Source organism: Callorhinus ursinus, unplaced genomic scaffold (genome assembly GCF_003265705.2).
Source record: "Callorhinus ursinus isolate GAN/ISIS: 27379988/994484 unplaced genomic scaffold, GSC_fseal_2.0 scaffold30, whole genome shotgun sequence".
In the NCBI taxonomy this organism is placed as follows: domain Eukaryota; kingdom Metazoa; phylum Chordata; class Mammalia; order Carnivora; family Otariidae; genus Callorhinus; species Callorhinus ursinus.
In genome coordinates, this window is record NW_027397092.1 from 18,836,071 (window position 1) to 18,852,294 (window position 16,224).

The 16,224-nt window shown below is 55.4% G+C and overlaps 1 protein-coding gene across 2 annotated transcripts in view; it reads left to right on the top strand.

Annotated features, from left to right (window-relative positions):
* The window catches only part of CATSPER3 (cation channel sperm associated 3), a 40,977-nt gene extending 25,380 nt beyond the window's left edge, over window positions 1-15,597 (top strand). The window contains exons 3-8 of one of the 2 annotated variants that reach the window (XM_025860837.2): window positions 1,833-2,072; window positions 5,786-5,968; window positions 6,809-6,949; window positions 7,292-7,411; window positions 8,274-8,431; window positions 9,411-15,597. In XM_025860837.2, coding sequence (XP_025716622.1) covers window positions 1,833-2,072; window positions 5,786-5,968; window positions 6,809-6,949; window positions 7,292-7,411; window positions 8,274-8,431; window positions 9,411-9,516 — 948 coding nt within the window. In that variant the 3' untranslated portion in view covers window positions 9,517-15,597. The remainder of the gene's footprint in view (window positions 1-1,832; window positions 2,073-5,785; window positions 5,969-6,808; window positions 6,950-7,291; window positions 7,412-8,273; window positions 8,432-9,410) is intronic. The other variant, XM_025860838.2, reaches the window with a different exon arrangement.
* The last annotated feature ends 627 nt before the right edge of the window (window positions 15,598-16,224 follow it).

Below are 16,224 nucleotides of genomic sequence, written 5' to 3' on the forward strand. Positions count from 1 at the left end.
CAATAGCTTCAGAAAACACATCTCACTAGCCAGTGAAGTTGAAGGTGCTCATATCCTACAACTCGCTAATTCCACTTCTAGGTCTGTAACCGAGGGAAGCTTTACACATGGATATGATAAACCGTACACCGATTACTCACCCTTTTTGTACTGTTATGCTGTTTGTAATAGTAAAAATTACCAACAAGCCAAATATCACCCAATGGGTGACTAGATAAATAAATTACAGTATTTTCATGGTATCGCTACATATTAGTAAAACTATGAACTAGGTTTACACGTATCAACACCAATGAATCTCATAGTTTTATTTATTTTTAGAGATATTTATCCATTTAGGGGCGCCTGGGTGGCTCAGTTGGTTAAGCGTCTGCCTCTGGCTCAGGTCATGATCTGGGGGTCCTGGGATTGAGCCCCGCATCGGGCTCCCTGCTCAGCGGGAAGCCTGTTCTCCAACCACACCCCCTCCCCCGCGCTGCTCATGCTCGCTCTCTTTCTTTCTCTCTCCCCTCTCCCCTTTGACACCACACCACCCCCCAGTCCAGTCCGGTCTAACCTCCCCTCTTGCTGGGTGACTGTGAGAAATCATTCTCCTGCTATCTGTCTCTTCCTCCCTAAGCCACCCTCCACTTGCGCTTCTTGCCAGCTCCCCGCCAGTCTCTTTTCCACTGAGATCTCTTAAAAATGTAAGTTGGCTCCTATCTCTCCCTTGCTCAGAATCCTCCAAGGTGGAGGTTAAAATCCAAAGCTCTCACCAGGCCTTCCTACGTGGCCTGCCCCTCCAGCAGCATCTCCTGCTCTAGCCCTGCTGACTTTGCTGTTCTTTGAACAAACCCTTTCTCACCTGAACGCCCTAGTACTTGCCACTGGGGAACTTTGCCCCAGCTTTTATTATGGCCCCATTCCAAGGCCTCTACTCACCGCCTTTTCTAAAATAGCTGCCACGACTCTCCCTCCCCGACCTGCCCAGTGCTTCTGTCCTTCTGTCTCCTTTGGCTGTCTCCTCTACTCCCCTTCCTTCCTACCCAGGGTTACACTATCTCTGTATTTGTTTGAGCCTTCACTTCTGTCTCCCTACTACTAGATCATATGCTTCCTGGGGGCTGAACATTTTCCGTCTTACTCATTGTTGCGTTTTCCCTACAACAGTTCTTGCTTGGCTCACGGGGGTGCTTAATCAGAGCTGCTTCAGTGAATGAATGCACTGATAACGAGGAGAAAGTTTTATCACTCAAGAAGTACCTTTTGGTAAAACTAAAGCCACTGGAGTTGTAGATGCATGAGAAGAATTTGAGTAAGATTATTTCATAAAGTATAGAACTGGGAAAAAAGCAGACTGTTCCTCAGAAACAGTTAACTGATTTTCAGTGTGTGTGATGAATGGACGAATATTAATAGATATTTGAGTATTTCATCTCTGCTCCTAAAAGTTTGGATATTCAGGTTGGCCAGAAAACTCCTGGGATCTTCTCTTTGGGAAAGCTTACTTTTAGGTTACCTGAGGTGTCCAGTTGACTTAGACCAGGGTCTGGATGGCCATTCTGTCTTCCAGTCAGTCTGTCATTCTCAAGCACCCTGGGTGTGACCTAGCCCCAGGTTTAGGGCTGCAGGGAGGGAAGATGCAGAAGGGGAAGAGAATTAGGCACACTGTGTGTCCGCTGGGTGCCTGTGACCCTGCCCGGGTTTCTCTCTCACGTGGGTGACTGGGGAGTGCCCCCCCCCCCGGGGATGCACACAGCCGATCGGGCGCCTCAGGCAGGGAGAGGGCAGAATGATGGGGTTCTGCAGCTTGGCCTGACCCTCTGACCCTCTGACCCTCGGCTCCCCCGCAGGTCTCTGAGCTGGTCTTTGTGTCCATCTATAGCTCCGAGTTCTGCATGAAGCTCTACGTGGACCCCATCAACTACTGGAAGGATGGCTACAACCTGCTGGATATAATCATTATCATCACTATGTTTATCCCCTACGGTCTCCGCAGATTCAAGGGCAAGCACTACCCCTACCTCAACATTGCTGATGGCATGCAGTCCCTGCGTATCCTCAAGCTTATCACCTATAGCCGTGGCATCCGGGTGAGTGACCTGGGGGTGCCGTGCTCTGGGAGTGCAGGCAACGGGGCCTGTGTGCCCGCCAGCCCCTGATGAAATCATCATTCTACCACCACCATCCAGTTATTGAATCCCACTGTATGGCAGGTCGATCTTTACCAATGTTACCTCATTTCATCTTAAAACAATTGAGGAAGGGTATCATTGGCTCTATTTTACAGATGAAGAAATTGAGACCCATGGTCACTCAGGAGTTAGATGCCACAGCTGAGATGTGGAAGGTGTGGCTGACTCCAGGGGCCATGCAAACTTTTCCTCTCTCCCATGCTACCAAAGGGACTGACTTTCTTATGGTACAGGCCCTTTGAACTACAGTCCCAGGAGTGTCCAGCTCCTTGGTGGTGCTGGCTGCCCAATTTCAATTATATGCTTTCCCCATACAGCTAAAAATCTGCTGCTTCTCTTGATGGGACTGGTCTCATTACTTTGTTCAGACAGCTCTAGGAATGGTGCTCCTGCTGGGAAGTCATGGGGTGACCAGTCTTTCTTTGGCTCAGGAGGTTTCAGAAAACTCCTCACAGCTGACCCAACCTGCCCTGAAGCATCTGTCCTGGGCACAGCATGTTTGCCCGGGCTCTGTGTCCCGTGTCCATGCTTCTCCAGGAAGGGGCTGCCTTGGACCCATTTGACCAGCTCGGGTGTGTGTCAGCCTGTTTTGCTGAGAGATTGCCCCTAGCCCAGCCTGGACGTCTGTCTGGGACCTAGGCCCTACACTTAGCAGCCCCAGGCCTGGGGGACGAGATGAGGACAGTTTTGAAGAGCTCCCCCTGCCACAGACCCCTGTTGGTTCATTGTCTGCTCTCATGTGGTCACATGCCTGTGGGGCCCCTCCCAGACAGTGGAGGCCAGGCCTCCTGTCCTTCGCTTCGTGGTGCGGCTCCTGGAAAGAGGTGGCCATAACTCCTACTCCCCACTTCCTTACTTGTCATTGTGCCCTGGCTTCTTCCCTCCAAAGGAACTAGCCTCTCTGCGGTAGTCAACAACCTCCTTGTCACCAAGTCCATTGGCCAAGTCCATTGGCCCCGTCACTGCCTTCTCTTAGGGTTCCTCCAGCCTCTCGAGCTCGACGTCTCAGGTGCGTGCTGTTTTCTCAAGACTATACCCCAAGTTCTCTTCACCCGCCTCCCCCCCCGCACTCCGCATATCCTCTTTGGATGATCTTTTCCACGTTTCAGGGGTCTTCCCCTTGCCCACGCTTCTCTCTGACCTGAAGCTGAGGGCACAAGCTGTCTGCCGAGTACATTGTCTTGGCTCTGTCATGGCAGCCTGGTCTGAAAGAGCCTGAGTTTTAGGGCCTGGCAGGGACACCCCATCTTTCCAAGGCAGGGATCTAGTGATGAGAAGACAGCCCTCCCTGCTGGCCGAGGTCTGTCCCAGGGCTGCAGGGTGACTGCAGACCTTTGTTCAGCCTTTGGTTCTTGTAGACATGAACAGGGACCCATGGACATGCAGACAGAATATTCACACAGACATCCATGGCCCATGTTTGACCTCAGGGGTTTCTTGTCATTCAGCAGAGCCTTGCATCCCAAAGTTGTTCCCTGGGGATGACCAGGCCACTTGGCTGTGGCTCACCTATGGCCTTTGGGATATCAAAGGACCCCAGATCCCTAGGGGCAGAGAAGTGACTCTAGATTACACAGCCTCTGTACACTGGCCAGGTGGGGCTGGAGGTGCCAGAGGTGGGACCCATACCTCTGCTAATTTATATTCACTGAAATCTAAATGAGGCTTTAACAGAGTCGTAGCCTCAGAGCCCACAGAGCTGGGGCACATTCCTGGCTCCTGTCCCCTGATGAATTAAAATGACACTCTCTGTCCCCCCTCAGGGCAATAAACCTGTACGGTGAGGGAATAGTTCCGTGTTGTTTTGCACACAGACAGGGTCTGTGGGCTGGGCAGCCAAGGGCCACACTGCCCCTGTTCCTCTGCATTTCAACCCGAAGAACAACCTTCCGGTGCTGGGCTCCTGCCCCTTGGAGCTCATCACCTTCCCTGCCCTGCCTCTAGCTCTTCTCCATAGCCTGAGTGCCCCGGGGCCGGGAGGGCAGCTCCGGCTTGACCCAGAGGCCAGGAGAGCTGAACTAGGGGCAAGGAATTGCTTCCCCAAAGAAAGAGTCTGGGAATTCAAAATCAGGCACCTCTGGGGGGCCAGGTTGTGGCTTTGAAAGCCCCGGATTTCCTCGGGAAGGAGCTACCAGCCTGTGGGACTCGGGGCAACCATCTGCTGGGATTGGATTTCCATACCTCTGGACTGCAGACTAACGGGGCCCGCCTGGACCGTGCTCCAAGAACATTGTCAAGGCCAGCCGTCAGGAGTCCCACGTGTCAGGGCTTCTGGAGAGCAGGACCTCTTCTCCTCTGCTGTTCTCCAGGCTGTTTGGCTTTGGCCTCAGGTCGCACTGGGCCTCGGGCTGGCCTAGAAGTGGGACCCCCCCAGCTTGAGTCTGTCCTCCCCCATTCTCCGATGCTCCAGGTTCTCCTGCTTGGGGCTGCCCCTTCCCTGCCCGCCTGGGCAGGCCTCTTCTGCGGACTGCGTCTCAGGGTAGCGTTTTTCATGAGTGCTTGCCTCTTCCCTCGCAGTCGTCTTGGGAAAGAAGTTCTGTTTCTGTCTCGCAGGGAGGGAGGCGGTTTTGTACATCTCACCTCTTCTCTAATGAATCCCCAAACCCTGATTCTCCTTCCCCAAGGAGAGGGACGCGTTCCCCTCTGCCAGGAGCTGTCGAGCCAGTCCACGTGGAGGGCAGCACCGGGGCTCTCTGCTGGTCTTTCCGCTTCCCGAGTCATCCCAGACTGTCAGCGCTTCACTGTCCCGGGGCCCAGCTCTCTCAAGTGCCTCCATTCCTAGTGTGAAGCCAATAAACAGTTTCTTCACCTGGAGAAGCAGGCCCTGGGGGGTGAAGTTGGTGGCACAAGGCAAAGGGCTCGGGAATTGGTCCTAGCTCTGCCGCTATATTGGCCAAGTCTTCTTGCTTTTCGGAGCCTCTGCTTCCTCATCTTGAAACGTGACAAATGATAATGCCCACCTGCTTTAAAATGATGTCTGTGGCAGCATCTAGGTAGGTGAGCATGTCTTGAGCACCAAGTGTGTGCCAGACTCTGGGGTGTGGAGAATGAGTGATGAGGAGCCATACGCTGTGCTCCCCAGGAGTGGTCAACATAGCGGGAGGCCAGACAGATGCCCACTTCCTAGGGGATAACTGAGGTCATGGGACGGAGACCTGCCTGTGGAACAAGACCCAGAAAGAATGGGAAGCCATACCCCCTCAGCCTTCGTCATTCCCACACCCAGGGTAGCGCTGCTACTCCTCCTGGGCTTGGCAGAGCATGCAGGGCTGGCCCTCAGCTGAGAGGTAAGAGCAGACACCTTGGGATGAGCCAGAGGCAGGCCCGGGCTCAAGTGGAGTGGCTAGTGGTGCTGCTGCGGAGACACCCAGGCCTGAGGACCATTTGCCCATGGCTGACTGATGGTGGAGGCCAGGTACTGCTCAACCACTGTTGCGTTGGTCCAGCCCTCAGTCTGGGCACAGTTCCCATCCATCCATCCATCCATCCAACCCTTTTTGGGGCCTGGCACTGGATGCTGGGGCCAGCTGGGGTGTGGGCAGACCGGACCTGTCTGCTGAGCCCCACTCAGCCTGGCAGCCTGGCCTAGCCCCAGTGCTTCTGCCTTGCAGACACTCATCACTGCCGTGGGGCAGACAGCCTACATCGTGGCCTCTGTGCTCTTCCTGCTCTTCGTCCTCATGTTCATCTTCGCTATCTTGGGCTTCTGCCTGTTTGGACTTCCAGACAGGGGGGACCAGAACAACTGGGGGAACCTGGCTGTGGCCTTCTTCACCCTCTTCAGCTTGGCCACGGTACTGTGTTCGGGAACAGGGGTGGGGGGGGGCAGGGGCCTTAAGAAGGGAATGCCAGGGTCGCCTGGGGGGCTCAATTGGTTAAGTGTCTGCCTTTGGCGCAGGTCATGATCCCAGGGTCCTGGGATCGAGTCCCACATTGGATTCCCTGCTCGGCGGGGAGTCTGCTTCTCCCTCTGACCCTCTCCCCTCTCGTGCTCTCTCTCTCTCAAATAAATAAATAAAATCTTAAAAAAAAAAAAAAAGAAGAAGGGAGTGCCAGTTGGTGTGGGTGTGCAGACAGGCTGGGCCTCACATAGGGTCCTCCTCATGTTCAGGTACTTAGCTGGGCTGGGGATGCTAAAGGCGGGCCTCCCAGGACTAAGCCAGGGCCCTGGCCAGGGGTCCATTCCTCTCTCTGATCTTGTGACTCCTTAGAGCATTCCCATTTGTCCCACAGGGTTGAACTTTCAAAGAGTTCTCAAAAGATAACTCATTTGGATCAAGTTTACTTTAGAAATGAAACCCATGTCACATAGGCTTTCTGGGACTAGGCTGAAGCAGCCTGCAAAGTCCAAGTCCAGAAAGAGAGACTCGGGGTCTTTCTAAAGGAGGGCCTTGCAGAGGAAGGATGGGAGGGTGGGCTTTTGGAGAAGAGCCCCCAGGGCACTTTGGCCAGTAGTATCTGTACCCCATGGAGCCTTGCGTCCCCAGCCCCATGAATGGACTGGAGTCACTGGAAGGGGGTGGTGGTGAGGGGCTGCTGTGAAGGCAGAGCCAGCTGCGTCCTCAGGGGGGGCTGGGGCTGCCCCGCGGGGCCTTGGCACCTGGCACCTGGCACACCCTGCCTTGCCCACGCAGGTCGATGGCTGGACAGACCTGCAGCAGCAGCTGGACAGCCGCAACTTGGCTCTCAGCCGGACGTTCACCATCATCTTCATCTTGCTTGCCTCCTTTGTCTTCCTCAGTATGTTCGTGGGTGTGATGATCATTCACACTGAGGTGAGGCTGCCCTTGCAAGGATGGGGGGGTCGGCCTAGATGTGGCAGGCGGAGCCATAGTCCCAGTCTCCAGGGAGGCAAGGAGGTGGCTCCGTGGACCCTCCCTTGCCCGGCCCCGCTCTTCTCCCTGGGCCAGGGCATTTCCCTGCCTTGTGATGGCGGTCAGCAGGACGGGGGGCTTGCGGAGTCCCTGCAACTGCAGATGGCACCCTGAGTTGGGGGCCAGCCCTGAATGGAGGGGGGCTTCTCCTGCTGAGGAGCAATGCAAGGCTGGGGAAGAAGACAGACGGGGGTGGGTATGCCGTGAGAGCCTGTAGCTTACCTCCATCTTCCCCCTCTCTAGGACTCCATTAAAAAGTTTGAGCAGGAGCTGATGGAGGAGAGGCACATGACACTCATGGAGGAGAAGCAGGTGATTCTAACGCGGCGGCACGAAGAGGTCAGCAACCTGATGCAGTTGCAGGTGGGCCATCTCCCGGCAGGGGGGGAAACAGGCCCATGGACAAAGAGGGCCTTGGGGCCAGTGTGGATGGCAGATGGTGTCAGCCATCTCTGGTCTTTGGTAGGGCAGGTTCTGATGCCCTGGACTTTCCACAGTTGGCAACAGCTTTATCCTCTACATTTTTGTATTTGTCTAGACCTCTGAGAGAGTTGAGTACTGTAGTTATAGTTTCTCCCTTCTTCCGGGGCACAACTCCACTGCCAGGCCCTCTGCCTGGAATGCTCTTGTTGCTCACGCTCCCTGGTTGCCAGGCAGCCATAGGCCCCATCCAGTGGGTGGGGTGAGGCCATGGAGGTCCTGACAGGTGCTACTCAACTCCGGTTTTTCTAAAGTGGAAGGAGGATGAGCATAGCAGGCTGGAGATCTTCTGTCAAGCATGACACACCTGGGAAAGCCTGGGGCCGAGCCTTCTTTTTCTCAGCCTAAGCTCTCTGAGCTCCTCAGGCTGGGCGCTGGGTGCTGTGCTGGGTCCTGAACCCCCCCCCCCCGCCCCCCGCCGTGCAGCCAGTGCGTCTCTCCTGAGACCCTTCTCTGAGCTGGAGTGATCTGCTTGTCTTGGCTGCGCCCGAGTTTGTGCAGAGGAGGGTGAGGCCACGCCGAGCCACACCCGCTCAGGCTCTCACTGCCTCCTCTCTGGGTCAGCTGTCCTCATGTCAGTGACGGTGGCTCATAAGACTGCTGTGGTCGGGGGGGGGCCAAGGCTTGGAGGGCGTCAGGGCGAACCTGTGATTTGGTGCAGGACTTACCCTGGGGCTGGGCTCAGGCCTTCTCCTGGGCCTCTTACGAGGGGTTCCTGTGCCTTCCTCTTCGCTTCCCTCTCTAGAAAAATGCTGACTACAGAAGTTTCAGTGAGCTGGTAGAGAACTTCAAGAAGACCCTGCGGCACACTGACCCCATGGTCCTGGATGATTTTGGCACTAGCCTGCCCTTCATCGATGTCTACTTGTCCACTCTGGACAACCAGGACGCTACGATCTGCAAGTCAGTACCCACCCCGCTGCCCCTGGCCCTGGGAGAATAGGCCTTTCCTGGTCCCTAGGCTTCCTTCAGAGGGGGGCCATGGCAGGTGCCATGGGAAAGCAAGGGGATGGTGGCCTGTCTGCGAGGGGCTGGAGTGAGGCCCTTCCTGGGCGTGCAGGACTCCATGTGTGCACGGGGGCTGCACTGCCGCCTGTGGCTCAGGGACCTCTGCTCCCCTGGCCGTCCCTGGCCTGCTGTCCCTGGCCCTGAAGTGCTGCGTTGGACTCTTCAGGCCCCTCCTCACTACCCACTTTTCAGAAGTCAGACGGAAGAGCACCGGTTGGCAAGGCAGGAGCTGAGCCTCCTGGCCTGGTTCTGCCATGACCTTCCTTTGTGACTCTGGGGAGGTCTCTGCCCCTTTTCCACCTGTCACATGAGGGCTGATATACAAAAGCAGTGTCCACACACTTTGAGGGCCGGGCTTTGAGTTAGCCCGGCCCAGGGCTGTGCTCTGTGTGCTTTACCCGGAGTTATACCTGGCCATTACTAAGCAGGAAGGGGAGGGGCATGGGCGCTAAGGAGTCACAGTGAGCTCTTGAGTGAGGAGGGACACCAGGAGGCTGGTTTCATGACCGAAGCCTGCTGGAGGGCTTCATAGACTGGGGGAACTCAAAGGAGGGGGTCAGGGAACCTCCACATTTCACCAAAGAGCGGGCCAGGTAGTGTCTGGTCACCTCCACGTAGTCACCTCATTTACAGCCCAGGATTTGGTGTCTCCATCCCGACACGTGTGTTGGAATACCTTACTCCGGGGGCCACGGGGTAGAGCAGAGGGCCCGGATTCCAGCTGACCCGATCTGGCTCTGCAGTCCTTGCTCTTCCCTCCACCCACACCTACCAGGCGTGGTGAATCCAAGGTGTGGGCATGCAGCGGGCAGGGCTCAGGTGGCGTGGAGCCCACCTCGAGCCCAGGCCCCCTCTCCCCTCGTTCCAATTCCAGGCTTCAGGAGCTGTACTATGAGATTGCGCACGTGTTGAGCCTGATGCTCGAAGACTTGCCACAGAAGAAACAGTCCCAGTCCTCTGAAAAGGCTGATGAGAAGTAGGGGGGAGGCGTGGGCACCCCGGCACCGAGGTGCCTCGCAAGCCGTGACAGGCCCTCGTTCAACACAGGCTTTCTGAATTGCCCCCTCTGCAGTTGCTTAAGCTCGTGCTATTTCCCAGCCGTGGGGGGTTGGGCCTGGGAGGCGCCCATGAAGTCCGATTGCCCGGACCGCTCCCCCCTCAACATGATACAGCCAGGCCTGGGGAGGACGGAGAGGGGTGCTCAAGACTTGCCCTTGGCCAGACGCCATGTCCAGGGGCCACACTGGCTATCTCTTCCCTTAACCCCAGCAGCGAGGACTCCCTGGGCTCCTGGGAAAGCCACCTGAGGACCCCAGACCAAGAAGGGCCTCCAGCAGCCCTGTAAGTGTATATGGCTCCTTTGAGCTGGTATAGCCTCACTGATCTGGGAACCTCTTAAAGCTGGGCTCCTCTTTGTGGGTGCCCCACACTAGGAAGAGCAACATTTCTCTCTGTGCACCTACTCCCGTGGGGACCCGTCTTTGGAAGTTGACTGCTTTTCTCTAGGCTCACAGCGGTTGTGATGCCCCAAAGGGTGCAGGGGGCACCTCCTAGAGGGGCCAAAGACGCAGCAGTATTGGGCACTTTGGGCTGTTGGTTAGTTAGGACTTTTCACTTGAAAGGTGACATTTTCGGTGTCATTCCTGGCCACATGGCTAGCAGAGTTGCGACACTCCTTTGATCCGGCCGTGATGGCATCTTCTGAAGGCACGGTGGGGGGGGGGCAGGGTTGGCTGACACCCCTTGTCCCTGACTGGCCAGGCCAGAGGCCCTACGGTGTCCCTCTGCTCCCATTGCTGGGGCTGTTCTTGAGGCCCATTCCTTTAGCAGGGCCCCATCTGACAGAAAGAGGATGGAGTTCTGGGTGGAGCTGGCGGGGACATCAGCACCTACTGTTGAGGGAAAAAAAGCCCCAGACCCACAATGGGGAGTCGGGTCAGCAGAAAACACGGGGGGTAAAATTGAGAGCGGCTGGATGAAGGGTCCCCTTTGTGGACCCACGGTTTCCAGGCACGGTGACAACTCCTCCAAGGCCACGGGACAAGGGCACTTGGAAACCTTTCCTCGTGGTTTTGCTCATACATCCAACTACTATTTACTGAGCTGGGCTGGGTGCTGGGGGTGCTGTCATGAGAAACCCATAGTCCAGTCCTGGTCCTCTTGGGGCGCTCGGTTATGTAGAGGAACCAGTATTCCAGCCAGACTGGATGAGAGAAATTTCCCTGAGGAAGTGACAGTTGTTTGCACGCAGAGAGCACGTGTCTTCTAAGAGACTCAAATCATGGCCATTTGCAAATGTTCACACTCACGTCGTGTAAAAATGCAAAAGGCTTGCTCTGGAGAGTAAGACCCGCCACCATGCTATCGGGGAGCTCTCCGAGGGCAGGGGCGATAGCCTCGCTGTTTCCCAAGGCGCAGTGCCCTTGGGGCGGGGGCTGAAGTATGCAGGTCGTGTGTGCCCTCCGCAGAGCGGGGAGAGGCCCAGGGCTTTATGCCTGCGGTGCCTGGCCAGGAAGGCTGGGGGCTTCCGTGGCCGCTCTGGGGGTGCAGCCCCATCTGTAGGACAGGCCTCGGGCCAGGGCTCTGGTCCGGGTGTGGGGCAAAGCAAACCTGGCCGGCTGCTTGCATGGCTGTGGGTACTGTTGGCATTGCTGTGTGCCTACGTTGCTCGGGAGAATATGAAAACACATTCCCCCGCTCTCACCAGGAATCCCCCGAGAATCGCCTTAGGCCCCTGGAAGTGAACAAAAGATTAAAAAAAAAAAACAAAAAACTTGGCCTCAGAGAGGTAAGTTGGAAAGTGCCACGGTTTTGGAGTGGGGAGGTCTGGATTCTGTAACTGGGTGACCTTGGGCAAGGTGCCAAATCTTCTGAAAACGCAACTATTTCCTCTGAGAAATGGGCTGATAAAACTGACCCACTCTGAGGACCAAATGAAATACGTGCAAGAGCGTGAAGAAAGCTGGAGGCAGCAGTGGCCAGAGCTTCCTTGCCATCGGCTCTGGCTCTGCTGGGCGGCCCCCCACAGTGGGCTGTGCTGGTCCGGGGCCGAGAAGGCCTGGGCCGGCCTCAGGGTGGCAGGGAGGACAGTATGGCGCCGAGAGTGGGAAGCAGAAGTCAGGAACCGGTGTTGGGGGTGCGCGGTGAAGGGGTCTCCACTGGGAGCTGGCACGGAACGACCTGGAAGGCCTGGGTCCCCACAGGGAAGCCCCAGGCACGGGGCTCTGGGCCACAGTGGGGAGGGCCAGCTGCCTTTAAGGGCACAAGCAGAAGGCTGTCACTGAGCAGGGAGCTGGGAGAGGGTGACGTGCAGAGGGCCGGCCCAGTGCTGGGGGCAGAACAAGCCAGCGGATATTTGGCACAAAGTCCCAGAGCAGCATTTCTGTTTGGCTCTATTCGTCTGCAGAGCAAACATTGGCAGATTGGAATTCCCACTTGGGCTCTCACCAACTCAAACAGGCTTGGCCACGACTTTCAATTGATTTGCTTGGGGCAGAAGTGCTCTGCCTGCCCAGGCCTGGCTGAGGAAAGCAGGACCCTTCTCACCAGCCCCCAGCCCTTGGGTCCAGCAGAGCTGTCCCCAGATGGCTCTTTCCTCTCCATCCTGCCGGCCTGGTGATTTGGTAGCTGCACTGGGATGCAGGGGACCTGGGCTTGAGTCTTTTGGTCACACTCAGGCCCTCCCCTAGCTCCTGTGGGAAGGATCTGGAATCCAAAGCTAGAGGTGTTTGGAAGGTGGCCGGATTTTTTTCTTTTAAACCGCTTGTTGATTCCACCAGCCGGAAGCAGTCCCTATATTATGGCGATCCAGGCAGTGAGGGAGAATATAAACTCTCCTATTTATTCCAACAGCCCCTAGAAATCTTACACAGAGATGCTGAGAACTGCACACCTTGTGTTTTCGTCAAATGTGGGTGAGACAGAACACCTCCTAATTCAAAGGGCCCTTTACCCAGTCAGATTGCGCTGTCAGTGGTGTCTCTCCCTGTTTTGGTCTCTGTCCCTGGCCCCAGCTTGCCTGGGCCTGCTCTCTTGGTTCACAGGCTCTCAAGAGAGAGGATAGCTCTGAATTCTTAAGTAGGCTGCCCAGAAGGGAGAGGCGATGGCTGCCAATACGAGTCCCAGGGCTTGGGAAATGACGAGAAGGGGGCTAAATGTGTTGGAGACAGATTTACCACCGTGTGAGTGCCCTGCTTCTCCCCACATTCCGCCCCCGCCCCCCGGAGCTCTGTCTGTGCTGGTCAGCCCCACGCCTCACCATCTCCGAGTTCTCTCCTTGATTTTACTCTAGACTCTGGGTGACACAGTGCTGGGGGAATGGGGGAGAGCCAGGATGTGACAGGAGACAGAGGAGAGAGGCCCATTCATGCTCTCTTGATCTCCTCCGTGATGGAGAGTCAGGGTAATGGGCAGAACAGCAAATGGGGAGACCAGTCAGGTTTGATGTGTCTACATAATCAGGAGCTGGGACAGGCAGGGAAGAAGGAAGTAAAAGCCGAGGGTCAAGAGTCAGAGACTTTTAGACAGAGGTTTTGACCCAGCTGGAGTGTGAGGCTTGCAAAGGGGAGAAATGGGGATGACACGTGTCCTTGGGGGGTGAGAACCGGGTCCTCACTGATGTTCTTTGAGAGAGGCAAGTCATGGTTGGAATCATTTGAAGACGGTGTTTGGTTGCTGACTGTGCCTTTTAAAAAAAATGGAACCCCCTGAATGGATTTGACCACGTGGAATCTGGATTATATTCAGGGGGCCTAAAGATCACCCTGTATAATAGAGACCTCTCAGGCTAAAACTGGGAAATGTTAAGAGGGCTTTACAAACCACCACCTGAACCCCCAAATGGGCTCAGAAGCCTCTAGGTGAAGCACCCCTGGGGGTGGTGGCACAACGTGTGGCTGGCCTTTTGCAAAATGAAACCAAAGTCTCAAAAGGAAGTGCAGAAGAAGCCGAAGGGGGATGAAGAGTCTGTCCTAGAACTTTTGGGACACTGGGGACTGACCCCATGCTCTGTACACTGGTGATGGGACAATGATGTTCTCACAGCAGGGTCCCCTGCCCCACAGTTCAGCACACATGGCCCTGGACTCCCTCCTTTCCCAGCGGTGCCTTGACACCTAGAATGGTGGTCTGAGATGAGACGACCTCTTCACAACTTGCCACTGGACCAGGGGAGGATGTGTCCAAGCAGAGTTCAGGCCCAGGCTCTGAAGGTACAGCCCGTTCTCGTTGTTGACAGTGGAAACACCACCTTCTGTTTTGTCGGCATTTCTGCCTACGAGATACTTTCACATACATGATCTGAATCATGTCACAACACTTAGGTATTTTTCATGATTCCCATTAAATAGGCTACCGCCAAAGCTGAGGTTTGGAAAGGTGATGGAGCCCCCCAGGTCTGTACCACTAAGGAGGAAGAGCCAGGACTCGTAGCCACACAGTGTGGCTTTTGCATCACTCTCCCACAAAGCTGTGCACTGATCTTGTAAGGCATCGTTAGCTCCATTTTACAGGTGGGTAAGCAGGCACCCACAGGGACCGTCACTTGGCCAGGATTGTCATTAAAGGGCAGAGTCAGGATTTGAATGCAGGCCACACATGGACCCGCTGCTCTACAGCCTCACAGTGGCCTTGGTCTTTCTTTTCAGAGCTATTTTTTGAACGTTAAAACTCAAGCCCTGATTGCCTTCCGAGCAGGCCCCGAGTCTGCAGTCTGCTGGCCCAGTGGCCCCTGGCTTGGCCCTGGGACCCTCAGAGATGGAGAGGACAGCAAGAAGCAATCGGTGCGCACGGATGGGTTGTGACTACAGCGCCTAATCGGGAAATTACAGCCTGGGCAGCAGAGGGTTTGGCTTAGAAGTCACCCTTCCGTGGGTTTCAGTGAGGCCAGCCCGCATGGAGGCTTGGCTGGCAGAAGGGATGTGCTGGGCAGGCGTGAGCTTGGCAGGCAGGATGAGCCAGCCTTGTCAGTGCTGTGCCCATACCCAGAAAATTGGTCTCTCGGGTGGTGACCTTGAGGTCGGTCCTTTCTGGCTCTCTGCCTGCCCCTGCACCCATAGATAACTCATCAGCAAGGGTGGAAGCTGTGGGCACCCAAAGGGGGCACTTTGTGAGTCTCTTGGCTTGAGTAGCCGGCTTTTCCCCTGACCCTGGAATGAGCATGCAGAAAAGGAGTGGAAATTGGCAGATGGGAAAAGCCAGTTGTAGAACTGTAGGTACATGCCACCCTCTGTATTTTTTTGGGGGGAAGAGGAGAAATAAATAAAACCACATATACAAAGTGGCCATAAGATGTCTGTTCTCTTCCAGGTGGCAAAGATGATAGACAAGAGCTAGTACTGGCCAGTGTATGAAGAAGGGGCCCCCTTGTCCACGTCTGGCAGCACCCATAGGTGTGGCCTTCTCCGTGGTCTTCTCCATGGCAGCATGGATGGGATTTTATGTGTGCGTTCCTGGGGCTCGCCAGATCTGTTCTTGCAGTTACCCTGACGTCCCAAATGACCAGTGCACAGAGAGCATGGATAAGGGTGTTTGCGGTGGCCTGCTATAAGAGAAACACAACAAAACAGGATGTTACCCCAAGGCCCACTGGTGAGGATGCTGGTTAAATGACTATGAATCTATACATGTGGCCCTTAAAAATAGTGATTTTTGGATAAGCATAGATATTCTTGATACTATCCTGAGTGAAAAAAGTGGCTTCTTGAGCAACGCATGGCAGGATATCCTTTCTGTAATAGCATGTGCGCACATACAGTGTATGTGTAAATGCACATGTATGTAGGCGGAGGGATGTCTGGGAAGATATCATCAATGGTGGTTCGGTGGTCTTGACTTCGGTCCTCACACTTTTTTGAACTTCAGAAATGTTGAGAATGAACATGTATGCTCTAATCAGGGAAAATCACACAATATTCACCTGGAACGTAATGTTAAGCGTGGGGCGGGTGTGTGTGCGTGTGCACCCACACCTGTGGCGTGCGGAAGGGCGTTCCAAGCAGAAGGAACCACGTGCACAAAGGAGTGAAGGTAGAGCTCTAGGGGGTTGAGCGAGTGCTGGGAGGTTGGTTTGGCCACAGTTTACAGGGTGGGGTGGGGTGTTGGGGGACTGGGGAAGTAGACTGGAGCCAGATCTGGAGGACCTTGAGTGTTCGGCTTGGCAATGTGGAAGCAGGGCGGTAACCTGGCCAGTTTGGATTCCTGCCGCCTGAGAGAGGCCTTATCCCCCTCACTTGGCACATAAGACTTCCCTACTCTGTCTCCCCCTTTTTCTCCCCATACCTCCCAGGGCTCCCTTTGCCAGGACTCAGTCTCCCCTCCCCTCCTGCACACCCGTTCCAGGCCTGTTTGTCCTTCAAGGCTCAGGGCCAGGCTTTCTCTCACGGGAAGCCCTCCCAGATTGCTCGGAATAGCCTTGATTTCTCCTTTCTCGGACTCTCACCCTTGGCCTTTTATACCTGACCTTAACTCAGACCTTAATTCCTCCACCCACACTTACTCCCTTTCCCAGCCTTAGTTGGGGAGGGCCGTGATCTGGGAGTCTTGCCCTACCCCTTGAATGCCAGAGATGGATTGCCTGAGGTATGCCAGCTTTAGAGTCCTGGGGGATGGAGGAGGAGTGGGCAGCAGAGACCCAGGAGTGACTGGAGCCGATGCCACAGGCACCATGCCAAGCGCTGGACATACCTTTT